The sequence below is a fragment of the Thalassophryne amazonica genome, chromosome 7 (genome assembly GCF_902500255.1).
Source record: "Thalassophryne amazonica chromosome 7, fThaAma1.1, whole genome shotgun sequence".
Classification (NCBI taxonomy): Eukaryota; Metazoa; Chordata; class Actinopteri; order Batrachoidiformes; family Batrachoididae; genus Thalassophryne; species Thalassophryne amazonica.
This window is the reverse complement of record NC_047109.1, coordinates 98,316,720-98,344,189: the sequence shown is the minus strand read 5'-3', so window position 1 is coordinate 98,344,189 and position 27,470 is coordinate 98,316,720. Positions and strand designations below refer to the sequence as shown.

The 27,470-nt window shown below is 40.0% G+C and overlaps 1 protein-coding gene across 3 annotated transcripts in view; it reads left to right on the top strand.

Moving 5' to 3' along the window:
* The window catches only part of LOC117514653 (focal adhesion kinase 1-like), a 176,274-nt gene that overhangs the window by 7,302 nt on the left and 141,502 nt on the right, over positions 1–27,470 (top strand). For 2 of the 3 annotated variants that reach the window (XM_034175215.1, XM_034175210.1), the window contains exon 2: positions 14,594–14,620. The exons of the other annotated variant lie outside the window; for it this stretch is intronic. Coding sequence is in view for 1 of the 2 variants with exons in the window: in XM_034175210.1 (XP_034031101.1) it covers positions 14,594–14,620 (27 nt within the window). In the remaining variant the exon portion in view is untranslated. The remainder of the gene's footprint in view (positions 1–14,593; positions 14,621–27,470) is intronic. 3 annotated transcript variants of the gene reach the window in all.

The following is a 27,470-nucleotide window of genomic DNA, read 5'->3' as shown; positions in this document are numbered from 1 at the left end:
TTTCTCTTTGTGTTAGTTTTTGAAGCACTGAGCCATTAGAAAGTTGTATTTATGATAATGTGAATTCAGATGAGGTGCTTGAGTAGGTCAGAGCAGAACATTATAATTCTTTGCTTAAATTATTGATTTGCTTTTGTGCTTCAGGTCACCTAAGTGAGACAAATTTTAAGCATTTAGCTAAAAGGCAGCAGGTAATGTAGTCGTAAACATTCCAGTATTTTGTCAGCAGTCACATCAGCGAGAAAGTGCCCTTTCCTCCACCAGCTTAATGACGGTCAGTCATTATTACGGCTACTAACCGACAGACTAGAGCAGGCTGAATTCTGAGTTTTTCCTCATTTAGATCTTTCTGATGTCAAAGAAGGTGACAATTTAAAGGAGTGAAAAAGAAGCTACACCTCCCAGGCAGTGTTAAAGACATTGAAGGGAATTTAAAATAAACAATGTGGCTGATTTGTATCATTCATCCATCATCCAAGGCCGAGCTCACATGAAAGTTTCAACAAAATCCTGATTCAAATTATTGGCACCCCTGTTTTTAAGTGCAAAATTTAATGTGTTGGAAAAATAAATGCAAAGTAACCAATTTTCTATAATCACAATATTTTAAAAATGACCAAAGTTACTGAAGAAAAACAACAAAATAGTCTATATATCATGAAATGATTTGGAGACACAAATGTATACATACGCCACAACCACATGTGGCACTTTTTACTGAATTTACAACAAATCATCACTTTTACAGCCAGTTCTCTTTACACAAGTGGGGAAGGATACATGAACATCTCCAATTCAATGAATATGTCTTGGATTTCATTAAAGCAATTTGTGTCCCAATTACACAAAATGGCAGGCAAAATTTGTTTCCTGCTATTATTGCGGATTACACCAGAGTATGGGTTAGTCCTATGACTTTACATTAATCATTGGAGCTGTATTATAAATCTGTCAACAGTAGGCAGTTATCAAAAACTGTGTTAATATGCAAGAATGAGAATAGTGAGGGAAGCCACCAAGACACCCAGACCTAAAGGAGTTGTAGGCTTCTCTGGCTGTGACTGGTGAAACTACACGATGCAACTTTTGTCTGTTGCATGACATGTTGCAGCGTCATGATATAGTGGAACAGAGAATGATTTTCTTAAAATGTTTGTCAGAAGGCACGTAAGTAAGTAAAGTTTATTTGTATAACATGTTTCAAAATAAAATCACAAAGTGCTTTACAGCAAAATAAAATAAAATAGATACACAGAAATTAAAACAGCAGAAACATAAAACTACACTGAACAAATATATAAACACAACACTTTTGTTTTTGCTCCCATTTTTCATGAGCTGCTGCCTGTGAATTGAATGTTCATTTCTCTACCATAAGCTGTCAACAAAAGGTTTTTCAGAGAATTTGGCAATGCATCCAGCCGGCCTCACAACCGCAGACCACGTCTAACCACACCAGCCCAGGACCTCCACATCCAGCTTGTTCACCTCCAAGATCATCTGAGACCAGCCAACCGTTCACTGCTGCAACAATCGGTTTGCAGAACCAAAGAATTTCTGCACAAACTGTCAGAAACCATCTCAGTGAAGCTCATCTGCATGCTCATCGTCCTCATTGGGCCCTCGACCTGACTTCAGTTCATTGTTGTAACCGACTTGAGTGGGAAAATGCTCACATTTGATGGCGTCTGGCACGTTGGAGAGGTGTTCTCTTCATGGATGAATCACGGTTTTTACTGGTCAGGGCAGATGGCAGACAGCGTGTGTGGATAAGCAGTTTGCTCATGTCAACGTTGTGGATTGAGTGGCCAATGGTGGTGGTGGGGTTATGGACAACGAACACAGGTGCATTTTATTGATGGCATTTTGAATACACAGAGATACCGTGACGAGATCCCGAGGTCTGTTGTTTTGCCATTTATTCACGACCATCACCTCATGTTGCTGCACGATAATGCACAGCCCTGTTGCAAGGCTCTGAACATAATTCCTGGAAGCTGAAAACATCCCAGTTCTTGCATGGCCAGCATACTCGCCGGACATGTCACCCATTGAGCATGTTTGGGATGCTCTCGATTGGCATACACAACAGCGTGTTCCAGTTCCTGCAAGTAACCAGCACTGCGTGAGGCAAATGGTTGTCACACCAGATACTAACTGGTTTTCTGAAACCCCCCCTCCCCCAAATAAAGCAAAACTGCACCTTTTATTGTGGGCAGCCTAAGGCACACCTGTGCAGTAATCATGCTGTATAATCAGCATCTTGATATGCCACACCTGTGAGGTGGGCTGGATTATCTCAGCAAAGGAGAAGTGCTCAGTAACACAGATTTAGACAGATTTGTGAACAATATTAGAGAGAAATGGGTCTTTTGTGCATATAGAAAGTGTTTTAGACATTTGAGTTCAGCTCATGTTCAGTGTAGTTAAAACCAAGCCTGGACGAGTGGGTCTTGAGTTTCTCTTTAAAAGTTCCAACAGAGTCCACAGAACATAGATTTAGTGGCAGTGCATTCCACAGTTTGGGAGCCAAAACCTCAAAACACACAGTTTCCTTTGGTCTTCAGCCTTGATCTAGGGACAACCAACAGGTTCTGGTCCAAGAACCTCAGAGACCTACTTGTTATATAAGGGCGCAAGAGTTCACTGATTGTAGAGAGGCATTTGACCACGCAGAGCTGTAAAAGTCACGTGGGCGATTCGAGCCTAGATTTGATCCGTTTTCTTGTCTCCTGTTAAAATCCTTCAGAGCTCCAGTCTGATATGGCGAAGTAAGTGTTGATGCAGCAGACAGATAAAAGTTTGACTATTCCCAGTTTCTCCTATAACATTCACAGAATCTTAGATCCCTTTAACAGTTGGGTGTCTTGGTGGCTTCCTTCCTTAGACTTCATCTTGCATGGCCACTCAGATTTTGAGAACTAGCTCCTCCAGACAGATTTATCATACCAATAGTTCTGGTCAGGACTGTAGTGTTTGTAACCAGACATACAGACTGGGAGAGTCATATAACCTCCACCTTACACTGTAGTGTAAAAAAAAAAAAAAAGCTTTCACTGTTAACAATACATCCTTTAGTAAGGGTACCAAAAGGTTTAACTAAGTACGTTCATTTTGGGGGAAGCAATGGGCGCCCTTTTGTGTCTGAATGGGGGCAATGCCAGAAATTTCAGATTCTACACTATTTGACTATTCTACATAGTAATTTTAATTGGCACATGCTTCATAAGTTACAGTTTGGCATTCCTGCACCATCTCTGCATAAACTGTACAATGCCATGACAAGTGCATTCTGTATGCTATTAGAAATTATCTTGGGTGCTACAGGTTAATGGGCTATTTGGTTGAAAATGAATGTAGTTGTAATGATGTAATTTCCCTCGTTTCATATTCTCAAATTTGACAACTAATTAATTAAAAATAATTAGTGTGGTTATTAACTGCAGGCACACTTAGGATACAACTTTTTCTACAATCACGGCAGTGTTATGTGTGTTGCTAAGTAACGGATGTCTGCATATTTTGGAAATGTAATTTTGCTAATTGTTGTGTCATTTCTTTGCATTTAGTGTAAGCAGCATGTCAGAAATGGTGAGAGGAACATAATCAATAAAAATAACTGAGGTCGTTGGATAGATTTGAGGAACATAATCAATAAAAATAACAGAGGTCGTTGGATAGATTTGAGGTAAATGCGGCCAATACGGGTGAAATGATTTACAGCGTGACACAGCAGCTGCGTTCTACCAGCTCATTGTTCTTGTACTCACTGTTTGTCTGGGAATGTGGCATTAAAACCTCCTGATTCCTTGGCTGCTGCACAGTCACTAGTTGCTGTTATGGCCTCCTGCCTTCGACATCTCTTTTGTTGTAGCAGTTTTTTTAGTTTTTTTTTTTTTTTTTTTATATATTCATCTCTCCATTCATTAATTTTCTTGCATTTAGCATGTTGAGGGTTGGTGTTTTGGTGCCATTAGTCTGGTTCCTTATGGAATGATTCATAGGTTTGTTAAAAATGTTTTTTGAGATTTGGAATACTATACATATATTTTTAGTAGGCCGTGAATATCGGTATGGTAACTGTAACTATGTGTTGGTAGGTTATTGTTACGGCGGTGACGTGACATCCTAAAGCCGTGGTCACAACCCGCCGTACTACTTCTACTTGCAAAAATGTGGGCTAAATTTGGAGATCCGTACGTCGTAAGTACTGCCTCAGTACGAATTTAGGAGCACGCAGACACGCCGTAGAGGTTTTAGTGCATGCAGAACTTTTGCTGCGGTCAGGCTGCGGATTCACCAGCAGTACAGATAACGCACGTTGTGAGTACTGCCTCAGTACGGATTCAAGGCAGCACATTTTCATTCAATTACTATTGAATTAACCAAATCCGTACGGAGGCAGTAGGCTACCCACCACATACTATGGAATTAAATTGTAGGTATCAGATCTTGAAGACTGTGATACACATATATAAATTAGAATTAAGTTGAAATTTAAAAAGCTGGTAATCAAGTGTGTAGTGAATATATTCCTCTATCAGTGTTTCACACCTTGTGTGACTTTTCACTAACAGGCTGGACATGCTCATGCATCACCGACGCCGATAAACACCTGCCGCTCCGGTCCCGCTCATAACACACACATCAAAAGAAAAGCCGACCCCACACACACACACACACACACACTGCTTTATTGTCAACTCTCTTTATCGTTACTCCTAGAGACGTGTGTTGAACGTACTCCTGCCCTCCTCTTGCTACTGTCTCCGTACATTTTCACAAAAACGTAGTGGCTGTGGCATCCGCAGAAAATGTACGGCGAAAAAAAATGCACGGTGGGTTGTGACCGGCACTTAACCCTCGCCCTAACTCTAACCTTAAGCTCAATAGCCCAAATAACCCAAATCTAACAGACATACACAAACCCAAAGAATAAGTGAAACCATGAATGTTGGTTGATATGAAAGGAGTTTTAAAAAAGTCTTCCGTCAGAGAATTAAACCCCTGTCTCCCACATGAAAGGCGGGGATACTTACCACTATACTAATGAGGAGCTAGCAACAAACACTGAGTCACAGAACATCAATTATGGCTGCTGCCATAAGACTAGCAACAAGATTTAGACTTATGGCAGCTGTAACTGTAATCAGTTTGCTTTTAGAAAGCTTGTGAAATGAGGAATCCCAATTTTTTTATTTTTTTTTTTATTTTAGGTTTATTTGAATAGGGACAAGTATGTTCCATGAGTCATGTTATATACTACAACATTTTAGCAAGCGCTAATTCGCAATGTCCGAAAACAAAACAAAAAACATAAACACAATAAAAGACATTACAACACAAAGTTAATAAGCGGTCAGTGATGGTCACACTTCTGACCTCTGATTAAAAAGTCCTGGAGTTTATGTTTGAAGAGGACCCAGTTCGTCTCTCCCTTCAGATCAGTGGGCAGAGAGTTCCAGGCTTTAGCAGCCTATAGTTGTCATACAGTTTTACATTTCCTTTTGCACGCTCTCAATTGCTGCACTGTTTGCACTGTCCATATGTTACACAATTTTACATTTCAGCAAAGGACTTCGCGTGTTTCTTTATGTTATATTGTTTATTTATGTTATATTGTCTGGTATTGCACTGCGTGCACATTTTAAGGAGCAGCCCCCTTAATCTCGTTGTACTATGCAGACTGTGTTTGCTGTGTATAATGACAATAAAGGCTTTCTATTCTATTCTATTCTATTCTAATAGTGTGTGCTGACATGTTGGATTTTTATTTAGCTTAGCTAACATCAATGTCAAAGAGTTATGGGACATAGGAAACTGATCTATGTGGGTGTCTTTTCATTACTAATCAGATCAGATTACTAATTTCATTACTAATCAGATCAGATAAAAATTTATAGTTACTAATTCTCCAAAAACAAAAAACAATTACCTAACAAACCTGACTACATGGACAGGTTGTAGGATGTCACAGATTTAACATAAATCTATGCAGCCAACCAGTCACACCCACATTCACTAAACGTGCGTATGTCTGGACCATGAGAGGAAGCTTGAGAACCCACACAGGTAGAACATGCAAACTCCAAACAAAAACCAAAAATGCAAATCAGTATGATGAGCAGATTCTGTTGGTGAGCACGCACCATGCGTTGAGCGTGCTTGCTGTAATTAGAAATAATTAGTGTGATTGTGTTGTTGGTCAAGTGTGGTGCTTAAGTCATTTTGCAACTTCATATTTTAAAACACCCTTTGGTTATTTAGATGCTTGATCAGGCGGAATGAGTCATTTTGAGACCCGTAAATAGGAGTTTTTTTCATAATGTTTAATATTTTATCAGGCAAACATATATTTTATGGATGTCCCAGGACCACCAATGTCATTTTCTGGCAGATCACATATTTTTCATAGTTGAGTAATATGACATCCAGTTTTGGTGTGACACACAAAAGAAATTAATTCAGGTATCAAGAAGAATTTTCCTGCTTGGAGTTACACTAAGATGAGGTGCCGGGCGGTTGCAAGCTGTGCGCAGGCAGAAACAAGGTGGGGAGTCTGAGTACTCTCCAGTTGAATGTCCCATTGGGTGATACTATGCTGTCTTGCGCCAGTGTTGTGAGTAACGTGTTACAAAAGTAATGCAGCTGCAGTAATGCATTACTTTTGCTGTAATGCAGTAATGTAAGGCATTATTAATAAATTTTCAGTAATGTAATACTCATTATATATTTCAGTAATGCGCATTGAAACACACTTTTAACGTGAAAACAGCCTTGTGTGGGACTGTGGAATGCACCTTATCCGCATCGGTTTCCTCAAAAGCTGCATTGATGAATCCACCGTGCACCCTGTTGACGAATAGATCAAAATTCTGATCATCCTGTGAGGATGCAAACTTTTTGTCTGTGAGTTGAACGAGCAGCCAGTATTTGCTACTGGGATTAACACACAGCACTGTGTGTTTTTAAGAAGTACACAAACATACTGCTTCACTTTAAATATGCAATTAGTCGTCTGTCTCGCTGTTTGATAGCGCGGAATAGCAGAACTGATACACCCTTTTGCTTCATGTCCAGTTTTGCAGGGGCAGACCCACATATAACCCACTTTTGAAGACACTTTAAAGACAGCTTTTGCACATGATGGTCATAATATTAACCAGAATGTACTACTTTGAAAAATATTTATTTATATACTAGCTGAGTTATCCGTTCTACACACAGGTAATAGAGATTAATTTTAGCTTTGTCATTGTATATTTCATGTCACTTTAGTTAAGGTGTAGTAAGTTTCATTGCATTGTGTGTATGTTGTCATCATTAATTTTCATAGACCAATTTGTAACATTCATGAGACTCAAGTGAATGCACATATATACAGTGAGGAAAATAAGTATTTGAACACCCTGCGATTTTTCAAGTTATCCCACTTAGGAATCATGGAGGGGTCTGAAATTTTCATCTTAGGTGCATGTCCACTGTGAGAGACATAATCTAAAAAAAATAAATAAATCCGGAAATCACAATGTATGATTTTTGTGATAATTTATTTGCATGATACTGCTGCAAATAAGTATTTGAACACCTACCAATCAGCAGAAATTATGGCCCTCAAAGACCTGTTAGTCTGCCTCTAAAAAGTCCACCTCCACTCCACTTATTATTCCAAATTAGAAGCACCTATTTGAGGTCATTAGCTGCATAAAGACACCTGTCAACCCCACACAATCAGTAAGACTCCAACTACTAACATGGCTAAGACCAAAGAGCTGTCTAAAGACATCACAGACAAAATTGTAGACCTCCACAAGGTCTGAAAAGGGCTACGGGGCAATTGCCAAGCATCTTGGTGAAAAAAAGATCAACTGTTGGAGCAATTATTAGAAAATGGAAGAAGCTAAACATGTCTGTCAGTCTCCCTCAGACTGGGGCTCCAGGCAAGATCCCACCTCGTGGCGTATCAATGATCCTAAGAAAGGTGAAGAATCAGCCCAGAACTGCACGAGAGGAGCTGGTCAATGACCCTAAGAGAGGTGGCACCACTGTTTCCAAGGTTACTGTGGGTAATACACTAAGACGTCATGTTTTAAAATCATGCATGGCACGGAAGGTTCCCCTGCTTAAATCAGCACACGTCCGGGCCTGTCTTAAGTTTGCCAATGACCATTTGGATGATCCAGAGGAGTCATGGAAGAAAGTTATGTGGTCAGATGAGACCAAAATAGAACTTTTTGGTCTTAATTCCACTTGCCATGTTTGGAGGAAGAAGAATGCTGAGTACCATCCCAAAAACACTGTCCCTACTGTGAAGCATGGGGGTGGAAGCATCATGCTTTGGGGGTTCTTTTCTGCACATGGGACAGGACGACTGCACTGTATTAAGGAGAGGAAGACCGGGGCCATGTATTGCGAGATTTTAGGGAACAACCGCCTTCCCTCAGTTAGAGCACTGAAGATGGGTAGTGGATGGGTCTTCCAACACGACAATGACCCAAAGCACACAGCCAGGATAACCAAGGAGTGGCTCCGTAAGAAGCATATCAAGGTTCTGGAGTGGCCTAGCCAGTCTCCAGACCTAAACCCAATAGAAAATCTTTGGAGGGAGCTCAAACTCCGTGTTTCTCAGCGACCACCAAGTAACCTGGCTGATCTAGAGAAGATCTGTGTGGAGGAATGGGCCAGAATCCCTGCTGCAGTGTGTGCAAACCTGGTGAAAAACTACAGGAAACTTTTGACCTCTGTAATTGCAAACAAAGGCTACTGTACCAAATATTAACATTGATTTTCACAGGTGTTAAAATACTTATTTGCAGCAGTAACATACAAATAAATTATTAAAAAAATCATACATTGTGATTTCCGGATTTTTTTTTTTTTTTTAGATTATGTGTCTCTCACAGTGGACATGCACCTAAGATGAAAATTGATTTCTAAGTGTGAGAACTTGCAAAAAAGGTGTTCAAATACTTATTTTCCTCACTATATATATATATATATATATATATATATATATATATATATATATATATATATATATATATATATATATATATATTGTGTGTGTGTGTGTGTGTGTGTACGTGGTCCTGCGACAGACTGGTATCTTGCCTCACACGCTTTGACTGCTGGGATAGGCTCCATCCTCTCCGTAACCCTTAATTGGAGGAAGCAGCTGAAGATGAGTGAGTGAGTGAGTGAGTGAGTCTATACGGTGTGTGTGTGTGTGTGTGTGTGTGTGTGTGTGTGCGTGCGTGCGTGCGTGCGTGCGTGCACACACCATATATCCCATAAATCTTTGGAGGGAGCTCAAACTCCGTGTTTCTCAGCGACCACCCAGTAACCTGGCTGATCTAGAGAAGATCTGTTTGGATCATATGATGATCATATGTAAGGTGAAAGCACCATGCAGTCAAATGTTTGAAAGCCCGGTGCATCATTTATATATTTACAATAAGAACACTATTTTAGCCATCAGAAGATAAGAGCTAACAAGCGCAAACTGATTCTTTAAGCCACTGAAAAGACGGATCACAGTTCACGGTAAGGTGAGCGTACAATGTAATTCAGTTGTAATTTATACTCCTTTTTTGGTACATTTCTAAAATAAACTCACCATTAATTTTCTTCTTCTTGTTAAAAGAGCTGTCCTTGTGCTTTCAAATAAGTTCAAATAAGGTTTCCTTTAAATAGAGGGAAAAAAGGTCCATCCTCATTCAAAAGTGTGCTCTTCCAGTAAAAAAAAAACACTTTGCAGTATTTCTTTAGAACAAAAACTTATTTCTTTCTTGAGCTTATTCTGGTGGTTCTGAGGTACCCTTCCCAAAGCAAGGCATCTTGGGACAGATTTACACCACACCCAAACTTTGGGTGAGAAGTGGGGCTAATAAGCCCTCCACTGGATGTATAATGTAATGAGCTGCAGCAAAATACGTATATTTTAGCATTTTAAAATGTCGAATCCTACTTCTGCAGTTGTTTTGGTGAAAGCAACTCAAAAGGTAATGCAGGAGTCATGTAATGCATTACAGTTTAGAGATAATAATATTGTACCGTCACTAATTACTTTGAAATAACTGGAGCTACTGCTAGTAATCTATAATGTATTGCATTTTGGAAGTAACTTACCCACCCACCACTGCGCAGCTCAGAAGGCTGCAGCAGTGTGCAGCTCGACACCCTGTTTTCTGGACATGTGACAGGTGCTACGATGCTGAAGAAAAGACTTTTCCTGAGTTTTACCATATATGAAGATAGCTTGGCTGCTCCAAATGTGGCCAGAGGAGAGTTGGGAAAATCAGTAGAAATGCCCCATTAATGTTATATTAGTACATTACTACAACCTCAGTTTCAGTGAAGTTGGGACGTTGTGTAAAATGTAAATTAAAAACAGAACACAATGATTTGCAAATCAACCTTCAACTTATATTCAGTTGACTACACCACAAAGACAAGATATTTAATGTTCAAACTGATGAACATTATTGTTTTTGTGCAAATATTTGCTCATTTTGAAATGGATGCCTGCAACACGTTTCAAAAAAGCTGGGACAGTGGTATGTTTACCACTGTGTTACATCACCTTTCCTTCTAACAACACTCAGTAAGTGTTTGGGAACTGAGGACACTTAATTGTTGAAGCTTTGTAGGTGGAATTCTTTCCCATTCTTGCTTGATGTACGAATTCAGTTGTTCAACAGTCCGGGATCTCCGTTGTCGTATTTTGCGCTTCATAACGCGCCACACATTTTCAATGGGCGACAGCTCTGGACTGCAGGCAGAGCACTCTAGTACCCGCACTCTTTTACTATGAAGCCACACTGTTGTAACAGCGTAATGTGGCTTGGCATTGTCTTGCTGAAATAAGCAGGGACGTCCCTGAAAAAGGCATTGCTTGGATGGCAGCACGTGTTGCTACAAAATCTGGATGTACCTTTCAGCATTGATGGTGCCATCACAGATGTATAAGTTCCACATGCCATGGGCGCTAACACACCCTCATACCATCACAGATGCTGGCTTTGAACTTTGCGCTGGTAACAATCTGGATGGTCTTTTTTTCTCTTTTGTCCGGAGGACATGACGTCCATGATTTCAAAAAACAATTTGAAATATGGACTCATCAGACCACAGCACACCTTTCCACTTTGCGTCTGTCTATTTCAAATGAGCTCAGGCCCAGAGAAGGTGGTGGTGTTTCTGGATGTTGTTGATGTATGGCTTTCACTTTGCATGGTAGAGTTTTAACTTGCACTTGTAGATGTAGCGACGAATTGTGTTAACTGACAATGGTTTTCTGAAGTGTTCCTGAGCCCACACAATAAGATCCTTTACACAATGATGTCGGTTTTTAATGCAGTGCCGCCTGAGGGATCGAAGGTTACGGGCATTCAGTGTTGGTTTTCTGCCTTGCCGCTTACATGTAGAATGTTCTCCAGATTTTCTGAATCTTCTGATTATATTATGGACTGTAGATGATGGAATTAGGAACTAAATTCCTTGCAGTTGAACGTTGAGAAACATTCTTAAACTGTTGGACTATTTTTTCATGCAGTTGTTCACAAAGTGGTGATCCTCGCCCCATCTTTGCTTGTGAACAGCTGAGACTTTCGGGATACTCCTTTTGCACCCAATTATAACACTCACCTGTTTCCAAACAGGTGTTCTTGTTGTGTGTTGGGGGGTTTGGCTGGATATTTTGGTGTTGTTTTCTTTTCTTTGCTCTCCAGGTGGTATGCAAACTGGTTTTTGTCTGTGGAGAAGGTGCTGGCAGAGGAGTCCTTCACCCTCATCAGCATTATTGGCTGCACTTGCGGAGGATGTTCACGTGCAAACTTAAAGACTTTCAGCTGAAGCAGATAATGAGATGGCGTTCTGCATTTAAGCCATGAGTGATTCGAGCAGAATTGCCGGGAACTCAACCTTGTGACGTTCGTTTGTGAGACGTTGAGGACCGCGCCTGGGTTTGACACATTGTGCCTGTGAAGGAGGACGGGTGAGGGACACATACTGTCAGCACACATCAGAGGTGATGATTGTCTGAATAAGTGTTAACAGTAATTTGGTATTGTGTTACGCAGTATATTTGAACATTGATGAGAATTGTGCAGCTCGCTTCTCACTGCCGTGGCGTACGGAATGATGATCCTCCACCTGTTGTGAGAAGTTGCTCATTTACATAAAGCTTAAATTCAGACCTGAATGTGTTGCTGATAGTGTGTGCCTTTGAAGGATATTTGTTGTAGCTGTTGACTTACCTCACCTTTTCCATCCTTCACAGAGTCAGTTTGTCGTATCCACCTGGGGGGTGTTCGGCGGTGAGTCTGGGTCCAGAAGCGTCGGGCTTCGATCCATTTGGGCGCTGGAGAGCGTGCCGTCCTTCACCTCGCCAGACAACCGCACATTTATGTTGTACACAAATTATTGCACAGAAGGGAAATAAATTTGTTTTGTTTTTGGAACCGCTTTCTGGTTATTTTAGAGCTGGTTTCAGTCAGACGCTGGTCCGCTCCACAACGCGCGTCTGCACGTAACAGTTCTTTGAGCATTCATCAACTTTCCCAGTCTTTTGTTGCCCTGTCCCAACTTTTTGAAAAAATGTGTTGCTGACATCCATTTCAAAATGAGCAAATATTTGCACAAAAACAATAAAGTTAATCAGTTTGAATATTAAATATCTTGTCTTTGTTGTGTATTCAATTCTATATAGGTTGAAGAGGATTTGCAAATCATTGTATTCTGTTTTTATTTACATTTTACACAATGTCCCAACTTCATTGGAATTGGGGTTGTAATACTGTCAGAAATAAACTTCAAACACACCTTGTAGTAATTAATTTATTATTCATTTCATTTTTCAGTTTATGAGTAGACATTGTAGAGTGTAAAATAAAGTTGATACAAAGTACCACCCTGCCCTTATTTTATTATCTGTTGTGATGTTTACTGAGACTGTGATATTTTTTTTTTAGTTGACATTCCCAGCCTTACCAGAGAGGCAAAATAAATTAGCTTCAACAGTGCACTTTGATCGACAGTATAAAATGCATCACTAAGATCTAATAAAAGTAACAGTATTGTGGAATCTGCATCCATAGCTCGCTCACTCACTCATCTTCAACCTCTTACTCCTATTAAGGGTCACGGGGCATCCATAGCTGTAGAAACAAATTGTTCTCACTTTAGTGAGAGCAAATTCTCTATAATGATGTTAAGCTAACGTTTTAGCTTGAACTGATTACACCACTTGACAGCAACTCCTGAAAATAAACAACCCTGCAGTAGACTGGCGGCCTGTCCAGGATGTACCACACCTCGCGCCCAGTGACCGCTGGGATAGGCTCTAGGTTCTAGGCCCGATCCTTAATTTAAGTAACTGAGTATAGGAAATGAATGAATCAATGCAATGAAACATTTTGTCATGATAAATTATTCACTTTTATCACCCAGCTATAGTTGAAACTTGCATGTAGTTTGTTTGCCTCCTCCTGAGCACTGGACACGCTGTGGCTTGTTGCTCCTCTCTGCCCAGCTAACAAGCTAGTTACTGCAGGAAAAAACATGATGCTTACTATGGGGCCAAATTCAGGAAGTAGTATACAACAAAATGGGAAAGTAAAACGGCAATAAAAAAGTAGATAGAACATGTGACAAGAGGTGAGCCAGAACCTTTTATTGGTACTACAAATTAGTGATGACTAACTCAAAACTCTGTTCTGTAATGTGTTGAAGCCTGTTTTGAATATTGCTGAGTTGTGCTAAATGGGCTTTTGGGACCCACCAACTGATTAGAAACAAATGCTTTGAAATGTTCTTGCCGATTTGCAACCTCTGGAGTTGAAACATATTTAGACATAAGTGAACTAGGATTGCACTGTTTGTGAATTTCATATTTAAGGCTGCTATTATCGCACTGTCCACACGTGCAGTAACACATTTATTGTTTGTCATTATGTCTATAATTCCTTTTGTAGTTTTAATAACTTAAGTATTTTGATTTGTGTTTGAAAGCATTAAAAAATAAATGTTTATTGTTGTTGTTCTTGTTATTATTATAACAATAATTGTCAGTTATAGTCACAATTATCAGGATTGTATGTGTCTGTATGCATCCTTGTCGCCAAACACAAGCGCTTGTCTGTTCGAGTTCACTCATACATTGTAAGTTATTTTTATGAGATTTAAGGAGATGCTTATTAAAATGGACTTAAATGAGTAAATTGGACATGCCAAAAACAATTACATTGCATACAAATATATTTAAATTTTGGCATCCATGAACACTAAATGTGATAGGAAATACAGTGTGTCATGCCAGGCATTAGTATATCAAATGTGTGAGTAGCTCATTGTAACAAGAGCTTAATGTGTCAGGAATTTTTGATGACCTGGCTCACCATAGTATCACCTCAGTTCCTGGTATATGCTGTATAACATATAGATAAGTTTATATAAATATCTCTGTGATACATTGAATTTATTCATTAGATTAAGATTTGGTCTGATTGCAAATAATACAATTTAGTATGTATATTATATACAACTGATATCTCTTTTTTCCTTTTTCCCTCTATTTGAATCTTTTCTGCTCCAGATATTTCAAGAATATCACATTATGATGGTGAGTAATGATTTTAAGATATTTATTTTTTTCCAGTGATACATATATAAATTCATGTTTTTTAAAAATAATTTGGTTATTTATTACAGATAACTGAAGTATTATTGAACTTGTTACCTTTAGGCATTTCAAAATTTACAGTTTTAAAAGTGTTAAATTTCACCACATGACAATTTGTTCAACCAGAAAACATGTAATGATGTTTGTTCCTGGTGCACTGTATGCTCATCCAAAATTTGGTGCCAATCCTGCATTATTCAGATTTCTTAGCACTCATATATTAGGTTTATTTAGTTTTTTATTTATTGCCTCAGATGAAACAATGCTTGTCCGATTGTGACTATGCCATCCCCATAAAACGTTGGTTTAATATGTACTAATATTTATTCATGATAAATTTGGCATATTCGCCATGCATTTGCACTTAAATGAGGTTCAGCATACTTCTATATCATAATAGCCAAGTGGCCTCTGTGTGTATGCATGCGTGCATGCGTATGTGTGGCTGCAATCACGGAGAATGTGTATGGCTGAGATCACAGAAACTGGTGAAAGCCAATGTGGTATGCTTATGTATTTTGGATCAAGGACAAATGCTGCAAAAATGGACAGTTGATCAGACTAATATTTTTGGAGAAATTGGGGATATTAGCTAACAGCAGTGAGCAATGGACATTGTGCTGCAATGCACCATGGTTTTGGTTTTGGAGTTTCAAATATTGTTATTGTGGTTCCTGTTAGATTAACAGTCTTAGTGTTATTGATTTATTGTGTTTTTGTAGTTCAACTAGTTTAGTCAGTTTAGTCAAATGTCATGTTGCTGTTACCATGAGTGAGAAGTGTAGTGCGTTTGATGTCTTCTGCCACCGCCTCTGTTTGTTGGTGTGTAAAAATAAAAGCAGCTGCTTGCAGTAGAACACAGAAAAGACAAAGAGCTCTAGCTCATTTTTCATTCTTTCACATAGCTCGCCACAATATATTAAAAGAGAAGTGACGTCTGTGTACATGTCTATAACTTCGATCACAGACAAACTGGGGAGAGCTGACGTTTGCCATTTGGTACGCTTATGTATTTTGTGTCAAGGATGAATGCCGCCAAAATGGAATGTTGATAGGACTAATATTTTTGGAGAAACTATGGATATTAGCTAACAACACTCAACAATGGATGTTGATAATTACATTCTGGACTCACTCTCTATTCCAGCAGGGGGGGCGATAAATCATCTATATATTACAAGTGTGTGTGTGTGTGTGTGTGCGCGTGCGTGTGTGTGTATGCATGCGTGATTTTATTTAATAAGTTCAATGTAAGTACATAATGTAATTGTAAATATGTTAAAAATACACGGATGGCACAAGAAAGAAAACACTTCTTTCCATTGTGGTCCATTTAAAAATCAGCAACAAACCACATAATAACAAGAACCTAAACAATTTATAAATACATTAAGACAGTAAATGAACATTAAAAAATTATGTAATTAAGAGAAAATAAAAGGGTTGAGTTCTTCCTCTAGAAATTGTTGAGGTCTAAGGTTCTAAAAACATTCTGGACTCACACACCATTCCAACTCGTGATAGAAACTTTGCATAATTTTTACCACCCTTGAAAAATGTCAGGTACCTATTTTCTAAACACTACCCAATCTAGAGCCAGTGGAGCCCCATGGGAACATGCTAGTTATTCTTTATTTATTTTTTTTATTTTTACTTCACCTGTTGTCAATCTGGAGAGCTGGATTCAGAAGTATAAATGGATGTTTTAAGGCATTATCTAGTCTTGCACCAAAGGATGTCTTTTTAGGGATGTGGAGGTTAATCAATACAAATCGGTATCTAGATACAAACGTGCAAGATCATGTGAGTGTATCGATTCATTCAGTGTGCATCGATTCAGTTGACAGGTGAAACCGCGATGGATTGGTCATTTTGTGCTTGCAACGATTTTTTTTTTTTTTTTTTTTTTTTTTTTACTGTTTGTTTACTGTTTAAGTTCTGACAGTGTGATGAAGCAAGTTCCACATATGAGGGAACTGATTCCTGTTCCTTAAAGTTGAATCTGGTAAGTTTGCTGCTTATAAGGAGTAAAACAAATCCTCTGCTTCTAGTAGAATCAGAAGAAGAATACCATAGTACCATACTGAATTACAGCTTATTTTCCATTTAAATTTTTGGTAGAATTTCTTTGCATCATTTTGAATCGCACCAAATCGCATTTTATCACATTGTGAGGAATTGACTTGCCATCAAATACATATCAAATCCAGTGATGCCGGTAACGCGTTACTTAGTAACGCGTTACTCTAATCTGACCACTTTTTTTAGTAACGAGTAATCTAACGCGTTAATCTTTCCAAATCAGTAATCAGATTAAAGTTACTTCTCCATGTCACTGTGCGTTACTATTATTTTTCATTGTGGGTCGATAGCAGCATTAAACTTGGTCCGTGGGCAGGAGGTCGGGGTTCGACTGAACGTCCCACTTTAAGCGAGCTGTGAGCTTTTCATCTGCGTTCTTTTGCAGCTGCTCGACTCGTCCTCACCTCTTAAAGCGCGGTGATCAGCACACCTGCACTGAGCTTTACAAAGACATTTTTATACTTTTTTTCCCTCCTTTATTTAGAATTCTGAGCTGAGCTGCTCCGTATCGTCTCGTTAAAAACAGCTGATCCTCCGCGACGCGTCAACAACTAAAACTGTTTTCCACTCAAATGCACCTAAACTCTCTTTCTGAGGACCACATGATGTGAAAACGCAATAAAACGTTCTTACCTGTAAATCTGGTCCTGTTTTCTGCATAAATAAATGTTATCCATTCTTTGTGCTCAAACGCCAAAGCAGGGGCGAATCCAGATGGAATGGGGGCGTGGGGCAAGGATGTGCCCCCCTCCCCTACAACACCCCTAGATTAAAGGTCCAGTTTTGAAGCCGTTTTGTACTACAACTACTAATACTGCTTAAAATAATAATAATTTCGACAAGTAAAATGTTTAGAGAATTTAAATGTTAGAAAAATGTTAGAATTTAATAGTTACATTTATAAACAATGTAGGTTTGAAATTGCAAGTTTTACTGTTACAGTGCTGTCAACAGTTAAATATGAGGTCAAGAAAGAGGTCTTTATTTTACTTTTTATAAAACAAGTATTTGTTTTCATTGAAGTCAAGAAAGGGTGACTATAAAGTGAGTTTTGGCAAAACAGGTATCATTGTCATGTTGACATGGGTTGTTGTCGGCAGCTGGGGAAAGTAACTAAAAAAGTAACTAGTAATCTAACTTAGTTACTTATACAATTGAGTAATCAGTAAAGTAACTAAGTTACTTTTTCAAGGAGTAATCAGTAATTGGATTACTTTTTCAAAGTAACTGTGGCAACACTGATCAAATCGCATTGAAACGGGAACAGGGGTGAATCGTATTGCATCGTATTATCAGTATTGTTATGTATCGTATCGCTGGTAGTGTATCGAGATGCGTATCCAGTCATTGTCAGTGATGAGATTCACATGCTTACTTTGTATACAAACGCTCTATTAAAAGAAAAGCTCTCTGAGAAAGTAAGAGCCGTAATTAGAATTTCACAATGATTGAAATTTTAAGCATGTCCATGCATACAGACAGGTTTATAAATCTAGTGACAAAGTGTGAATGTAAATTTATGTCTTTGTGCACACTCAGTTTTAGTCCTGAATTTGAGTTTTAGGTCACTAAAGCCACAGCATTTATGAAGAAGTTGGGCCAATTGCTTGAGTCTCTATATCTCATTAAGGGAAAAAAAAAAATGTAAGTTTCCTTGACTTCAGTTTTTAAAAGCAAATTATGTAATTATTCTGTGGTTTGTTAGTTTCTTTAAGCTTTTGCTTAAATTTTTGTACCAAACACAAAAATCCCTGTGGCTAGATGCCGTGACATCGCTAGATCCATCCATTCATTTTCTAAACCTGCTTCCAGTTAAGGGTCACGGGGGGCAAGATCTGTGCCCTGCATCATATTGGTAAAAACTGACATTGTAATCTTATTTTTTCTGCAGTGTACACAAGGACAAAATTATTGCCCCCCCCCCCCCCCCCACCTATGAAATATAACATTTTCTTCAAGATTTTCCCAAGTGCTTTTTTAACAGAGCAAGGAATTTTCAACACAGCATTTTGAAACATCCTAGTTTTGTTTTGCATGCTTACATTATTTTACTTTGCACACAGAAACAAAATTAGCCAGTCTCCTCTATGTAAGCGTCATCCCATCAGATCTCAGAAGCTAAGCAGTGTGGGGCCTGGTTAGTACGTGGATGGGAGACCTCTTTGGAACACCAGGGGTTGTGTGTGTTTCTCCAGGCAAAACTGGAGTTGTGTCAGGAAGGGCATCCGGTGTAAAACTTGTGCCAAATACCAGTGCGGGTCCGGCTGACTCCGCTGTGGTGACCCCGAACAAACAGGAGCAGCCGAATGGACGACAACAACAACACAGAAACAAAATTAGTTCCCAAAAACCAAACCCTACCAGGGTCAGAATTATTAGCCCCCTTCAGGAGCCATACCACAAACCACTGTTGTGCAATGATGTGCTTTAACTTTGTACTGCTCAAAGTTTGTAAAATCAAGTTAAAACCAAGAGTTATCTTCCAATGTGCACACAGTATAAAAACTTTAGTCAGGGTTTGAGCTGTCACTTGAGAAAGCATCAAAAGAAATCATTTTAGAATTCTTTAAGGAACAAAGCAGGAGAAAGAGTTAACACAGTGTTTCCAAGTGTCAAGATCGAGAAATTCAGTGAGAGCCCCACAGTACAGAACAAGCCTGGCAGAGGTTGGAAGCGAAAGATTTGAAAGACTCTGGAAAGAAAACAAGTAAGAGATGTGTCTGAAGACCCCAGTTCAACTGCTAAGTCACTAGTGACTTAGCCAAGGCAGGAATTGTAGTCTCAAAGAAGACAATCACAAGAGCTCTGGACAGGAATCAACTGTGAGGTTATAGATCAAGAAAAAACCCACTTCTGCAGAAGAGACACCTTCAAGCCAGACTAATGTATGCTAAGTGTTATGGTTCACCCAGGAACTAACAGGTAGAGTCCAGAATGCATACAATACCTGAAGAAAGAGAACAGTTTTTACAGTTTATTTAGGTGAGATGTAGGCAGGCTTGGCTGGAGAGGTCTGACAGTGGAGGACAGGAACATCTGGGCAGGGCAGGCAGAGGAGTCGAATATGAGTGAATCAAACGTGGCTGAAGACTGAAGCAAGACAGATGGCAACTAGATCAGGCATGGAGGATCTGAAACACAGAGAAGACAGGTAAACAGAAGTTCTCAGAGATGAGGCCAGTAGTCTGTACCACAGTGGAGACTGAAAGATCTGGCGGCATTTGGATGTCTGAGCTGTGGTTAAATACTACAGTGGCTTGATTGGAGATAGGTTGCAGGGGATCAGACTGGCAGGCCAGAGGAGGGAATCCAGAGTCCACACCCAGCAACACGGAGATAGACTGTGACAAACGTGACACACCAGGGAGGGAAAACGACAAGACACACAAGGAAAGGGAAAGACAAAGCCTAAACCGTAACACTAAGAATAACCTGGAGAAAGATTATTCATACTGGAAGCATGTCCTTTTGTCATATGAGACGAAACTAGAGCTCTTTGGCTGTAGAGACGTTACTTATGTTTGGAAAAGAAGGGAGAGGCGTATAACCCAAAGAACACCATCCCCACAGTGAAACACAGCAGTGCGAGTGTTATTCTATGTGGATGCATCAGTTTGTCTGGAATTGAGAATCTCCTTAAGGTAGAAGGACGCATGAAGAAAGATATGTCAAGATTTTTAAAGAAAACCTCAAGAAGTCAGCAACAAAACTGAATCATCACTTTGTCTCTCAACACAACGACCTAAAAAATACATCACTGTTGTGGAGGTGAAGGATTACCTCCACAAGACCAAAGTGAACGTTATTGACTGGCCTGCAGAAAGCCCTGACTTGAATTCCATTGAAAATCTGTGGGTTGGACTGAAGACCAAAGTCCATGCCAGAAGACCATCAGATCTGGAGGAGCTTGAGAGACTTGCGAAAGAAGAACGGGTTGGGATTCCTCAGGAGACATGTCTGAGACTTGTTGAAGACTGCAACAAACCACTGCAGGCTGTTATCCAGCAAAAATGACACGCAACTATTAGCATAAGGAGGGCTTTTGACTCTTATTGTTTTTGTTTTTTATGAAATAATTTTGTTTTTGTATGCAAAGTCAAATAATGTAAGCGTCCAAAATAAAACAAAGATCTTTAGAAATACTGTGTTGAAAATTCCTTGCTCTGTTAAAAGGAACTTGGGAAAATTTCATAGGGGGCTAATAATCACAATCTGTATATTGTGATGTGGAAAAAAAAACTACAGGAATTTTCATGCATACGAGTATATCTTGAAAAGCTCCAATTGGAAGGAATGCACTGTTCTCAGATGATTACAGACTCTGCAAGGAACCTGTTTTTAGTCAACATCATCCTTTACCCAAACTAATTTCAACAACTGATGGTGATTTTGTTTTTGGAGCCACTTCTGTGTTTTTCTTTTGTTTTGCTCATTTTCAGCACAGTTGTGTCCAAAAATAATAGAGTTTAGGTAAGCTCTGCCACTTCGCCATGGAGAAGAGAAATACAAAGGAAACATACGGTTCTTCCGGTCTGACATTTAATAATAAAAGTCTTCAATCAATCAATCAATGAATTTTTTTATATAGCGCCAAATCACAACAAACAGTTGCCCCAAGGCGCTTTATATTGTAAGGCAGGCCATACAATAATTATGTAAAACCCCAACGGTCAAAACGACCCCCTGTGAGCAAGCACTTGGCTACAGTGGGAAGGAAAAACTCCCTTTTAACAGGAAGAAACCTCCAGCAGAACCAGGCTCAGGGAGGGGCAGTCTTCTGCTGGGACTGGTTGGGGCTGAGGGAGAGAACCAGGAAAAAGACAATCAATCAATCAATTTTTTTTATATAGCGCCAAATCACAACAAACAGTTGCCCCAATGCGCTTTATATTGTAAGGCAAGGCCATACAATAATTATGTAAAACCCCAACGGTCAAAACGACCCCCTGTGAGCAAGCACTTGGCTACAGTGGGAAGGAAAAACTCCCTTTTAACAGGAAGAAACCTCCAGCAGAACCAGGCTCAGGGAGGGGCAGTCATCTGCTGGGACTGGTTGGGGCTGAGGGAGAGAACCAGGAAAAAGACATGCTGTGGAGGGGAGCAAAGATCGATCACTAATGATTAAATGCAGAGTGGTGCATACAGAGCAAAAAGAGAAAGAAACAATGCATCATGGGAACCCCCCAGCAGTCTACGTCTATAGCAGCATAACTAAGGGATGGTTCAGGGTCACCTGATCCAGCCCTAACTATAAGCTTTAGCAAAAAGGAAAGTTTTAAGCCTAATCTTAAAAGTAGAGAGGGTGTCTGTCTCCCTGATCTGAATTGGGAGCTGGTTCCACAGGAGAGGAGCCTGAAAGCTGAAGGCTCTGCCTCCCATTCTACTCTTACAAACCCTAGGAACTACAAGTAAGCCTGCAGTCTGAGAGCGAAGCACTCTATTGGGGTGATATGGTACTACGAGGTCCCTAAGATAAGATGGGACCTGATTATTCAAAACCTTATAAGTAAGAAGAAGAATTTTAAATTCTATTCTAGAATTAACAGGAAGCCAATGAAGAGAGGCCAATATGGGTGAGATATGCTCTCTCCTTCTAGTCCCAGTCAGTACTCTAGCTGCAGCATTTTGAATTAACTGAAGGCTTTTTAGGGAACTTTTAGGACAACCTGATAATAATGAATTACAATAGTCCAGCCTAGAGGAAATAAATGCATGAATTAGTTTTTCAGCATCACTCTGAGACAAGACCTTTCTGATTTTAGAGATATTGCGTAAATGCAAAAAAGCAGTCCTACATATTGTTTAATATGCGCTTTGAATGACATATCCTGATCAAAAATGACTCCAAGATTTCTCACAGTATTACTAGAGCTCAGGGTAATGCCATCCAGAGTAAGGATCTGGTTAGACACCATGTTTCTAAGATTTGTGGGGCCAAGTACAATAACTTCAGTTTTATCTGAGTTTAAAAGCAGGAAATTAGAGGTCATCCATGTCTTTATGTCTGTAAGACAATCCTGCAGTTTAGCTAATTGGTGTGTGTCCTCTGGCTTCATGGATAGATAAAGCTGGGTATCATCTGCGTAACAATGAAAATTTAAGCAATACCGTCTAATAATACTGCCTAAGGGAAGCATGTATAAAGTGAACAAAATTGGTCCTAGCACAGAACCTTGTGGAACTCCATAATTAACTTTAGTCTGTGAAGAAGATTCCCCATTTACATGAACAAATTGTAATCTATTAGACAAATATGATTCAAACCACCGCAGCGCAGTGCCTTTAATACCTATGGCATGCTCTAATCTCTGTAATAAAATTTTATGGTCAACAGTATCAAAAGCAGCACTGAGGTCTAACAGAACAAGCACAGAGATGAGTCCACTGTCCGAGGCCATAAGAAGATCATTTGTAACCTTCACTAATTGTTGGGAAGGTGTCGTAGCACGGACCCACAACAGGGGGCGCAAATGAACGGACAATGAGTAAGCCAAAAGGTAACAATTTAATGTTGTGACAATACACAACTAAATATACAGAAATTGCAAAGTCAATTAACACCAGGTGACGTGTGGGCAGGCTCGAAGATAGAAGACCCCGACGAGAGAGAGGCCGCGTCCCACACGGCCTCCACCACCAACGGTCTGAAGAACACCGGAGCCGCCAAGTCCCGAGTCCCCAGGTGACCTCTGTCTTCGGCTGTCGAACCTGGTACTGCTGGCAAAAAGCAGAGACAAGATGAATGAGTGTAAGTCCTTACACTCAGTGGTCTACAGTCTGTACACAGTCAGGAGGAGAACCTCCACCTCCGAATCACACACTCGTGCAGCTCCTTGTGTAACCACTTATCTGTAGCGCAGTCGTCGTCGTCACGCCACACGCTAATTCCCCAGATAAGGGCGAACACCACAGGATACCGGCTGCAACAGAAGTTCAGTATTCACTCAATGATATGAGTCAGCAGAGAAGTTACCTCTCGGTAGTTGATTTCTCGGCGGGGAGGTGGAGTTGCAGTCCGGCGTAAGTACTGGTGTAGATGAGTGACAGCTGGTGTGATGAGTGACAGCTGTCACTTCCTCTGGGTCTGGCGCCCTCTCGTGCTTGGAGCCCGCACTCCAAGCAGGGCGCCCTCTGGTGGTGGTGGGCCAGCAGTACCTCCTCTTCAGCGGCCCACACAACACTAATGCTGTTTCTGTACTATGATGAATTCTAAAACCTGACTGAAACTCTTCAAATAGACCATTCCTCTGCAGATGATCAGTTAGCTGTTTTACAACTACCCTTTCAAGAATTTTTGAGAGAAAAGGAAGGTTGGAGATTGGCCTATAATTAGCTAAGATAGCTGGGTCAAGTGATGGCTTTTTAAGTAATGGTTTAATTACTGCCACCTTAAAAGCCTGTGGTACATAGCCAACTAACAAAGATAGATTGATCATATTTAAGATCGAAGCATTAAATAATGGTAGGGCTTCCTTGAGCAGCCTGGTAGGAATGGGGTCTAATAAACATGTTGATGGTTTGGATGAAGTAACTAATGAAGATAACTCAGACAGAACAATCGGAGAGAAAGAGTCTAACCAAATACCGGCATCACTGAAAGCAGCCAAAGATAACGATACGTCTTTGGGATGGTTATGAGTAATTTGTTCTCTAATAGTTAAAATTTTGTTAGCAAAGAAAGTCATGAAGTCATTACTAGTTAAAGTTAATGGAATACTCAGCTCAATAGAGCTCTGACTCTTTGTCAGCCTGGCTACAGTGCTGAAAAGAAACCTGGGGTTGTTCTTATTTTCTTCAATTAGTGATGAGTAGAAAGATGTCCTAGCTTTACGGAGGGCTTTTTTATAGAGCAACAGACTCTTTTTCCAGGCTAAGTGAAGATCTTCTAACTTAATGAGACGCCATTTCCTCTCCAACTTACGGGTTATCTGCTTTAAGCTACGAGTTTGAGAGTTATACCACGGAGTCAGGCACTTCTGATTTAAAGCTCTCTTTTTCAGAGGAGCTACAGCATCCAAAGTTGTCTTCAATGAGGATGTAAAACTATTGACGAGATACTCTATCTCACTTACAGAGTTTAGGTAGCTACTCTGCACTGTGTTGGTATATGGCATTAGAGAACATAAAGAAGGAATCATATCCTTAAACCTAGTTACAGCGATTTCTGAAAGACTTCTAGTGTAATGAAACTTATTCCCCACTGCTGGGTAGTCCATCAGAGTAAATGTAAATGTTATTAAGAAATGATCAGACAGAAGGGAGTTTTCAGGGAATACTGTTAAGCCTTCTATTTCCATACCATAAGTCAGAACAAGATCTAAGATATGATTAAAGTGGTGGGTGGACTCATTTACTTTTTGAGCAAAGCCAATAGAGTCTAATAATAGTGTTGAGGCTGTCATTCTCAGCGTCTGTGTGGATGTTAAAATTGCCCACTATAATTATCTTATCTGAGCTAAGCACTAAGTCAGACAAAAGGTCTGAAAATTCACAGAGAAACTCACAGTAACGACCAGGTGGACGATAGATAATAACAAATAAAACTGGTTTTTGGGACTTCCAATTTGGATGGACAAGACTAAGAGTCAAGCTTTCAAATGAATTAAAGCTCTGTCTGGGTTTTTGATTAATTAAGCTGGAATGGAAGATTGCTGCTAATCCTCCGCCCCGGCCCGTGCTACGAGCATTCTGACAGTTAGTGTGACTCGGGGGTGTTGACTCATTTAAACTAACATATTCATCCTGCTGTAACCAGGTTTCTGTAAGGCAGAATAAATCAATATGTTGATCAATTATTATATCATTTACCAACAGGGACTTAGAAGAGAGAGACCTAATGTTTAATAGACCACATTTAACTGTTTTAGTCTGTGGTGCAGTTGAAGGTGCTATATTATTTTTTCTTTTTGAATTTTTATGCTTAAATAGATTTTTGCTGGTTATTGGTAGTCTGGGAGCAGGCACCGTCTCTACGGGGATGGGGTAATGAGGGGATGGCAGGGGGAGAGAAGCTGCAGAGAGGTGTGTAAGACTACAACTCTGCTTCCTGGTCCCAACACTGGATAGTCATGGTTTTGAGGATTTAAGAAAATTGGCCAGATTTCTAGAAATGAGAGCTGCTCCATCCAAAGTGGGATGGATGCCGTCTCTCCTAACAAGACCAGGTTTTCCCCAGAAGCTTTGCCAATTATCTATGAAGCCCACCTCATTTTTTGGACACCACTCAGACAGCCAGCAATTCAAGGAGAACATGCGGCTAAACATGTCACTCCCGGTCCGATTGGGGAGGGGCCCAGAGAAAACTACAGAGTCCGACATTGTTTTTGCAAAGTTACACACCGATTTAATGTTAATTTTAGTGACCTCCGATTGGTGTAACCGGGTGTCATTACTGCCGACGTGAATTACAATCTTACCAAATTTACGCTTAGCCTTAGCCAGCAGTTTCAAATTTCCTTCAATGTCGCCTGCTCTGGCCCCCGGAAGACAATTGACTATGGTTGCTGGTGTCGCCAACTTCACATTTCTCAAAACAGAGTCGCCAATAACCAGAGTTTGATCCTCGGGGGGGGGGTGTCGTCGAGTGGGGAAAAAAGGGTTAGAGATGTGAACAGGTTGGCGGTGTACACGGGGCTTCTGTTTAGGGCTACGCTTCCTCCTCACAGTCACCCAGTCGGCCTGCTTTCCCGGCTGCTCGGGATCTGCCAGGGGGTAACTAACGGCGGCTAAGCTACCTTGGTCCGCACCGACTACAGGGGCCTGGCTAGCTGTAGAATTTTCCACGGTGCGGAGCCGAGTCTCCAATTCGCCCAGCCTGGCCTCCAAAGCTACGAATAAGCTACACTTATTACAAGTACCGTTACTGCTAAGGAGGCCGAGGAATAACTAAACATTTCACACCCAGAGCAGAAAAGTGCGGGAGAGACAGGAGAAGCCGCCATGCTAAACCGGCTAAGAGCTAGTAGCTACGCTAAGCTAGCGGATTCCTAAAAACACACAAAGTGAATAATGTGTAAATAATTTAGAGGTGATTCAGCAGAAGGAGTGCTTTAGTTAAGGCACGTAAAGATTACACTGGGAAACAAATCGTAATCTAGATAACTAGATCAATCTAACTGCGCAGATTAAACAGCTAACAGATACAGAAAAACACCGCTGTGCTCCGGAACAGGAAGTGATACAATACCGCAGTGAGAGCCATTTAAATGAAATGTAAATGCTGCTGACCAGCAAGAGCTTATGTCAACTCGGAATATTTTTCTACAAGACACCACAATAAAATAGCTTACATCATACCTTTAAAGTTGGTTTTGTATGGTGGCTGCAGGGATATTCCTGGGTAATAATTCCAAAAATGCCAAAGGCCTACTCATAAAATCATTCAGCCTTTTCCAGCAATGCATGGGCCAGTCTTGATGCCTGTTGTAAGTAATGAATTATTGCAGTATTGTTATTTTAAGAATGGTACATTTTCTGTATTCAGGTGCATGCATGTGTTGTACAGTTCCCAGTTGGATAAGAAGAAATGAAAACAAATTAGTCCATCGCAGTTGGTTATTTTTAAAATTTCAGATTTTAACAATAAATCAGTCAAAACTGAACTTAGTTTCAAAGTCAACATGGTTCAAACTGCATTATTTTATTCTTAAAGTGTATATCTCACTCCAGTCAGTGCTATATTAAAAAAAATTATATGTATCTGATTATA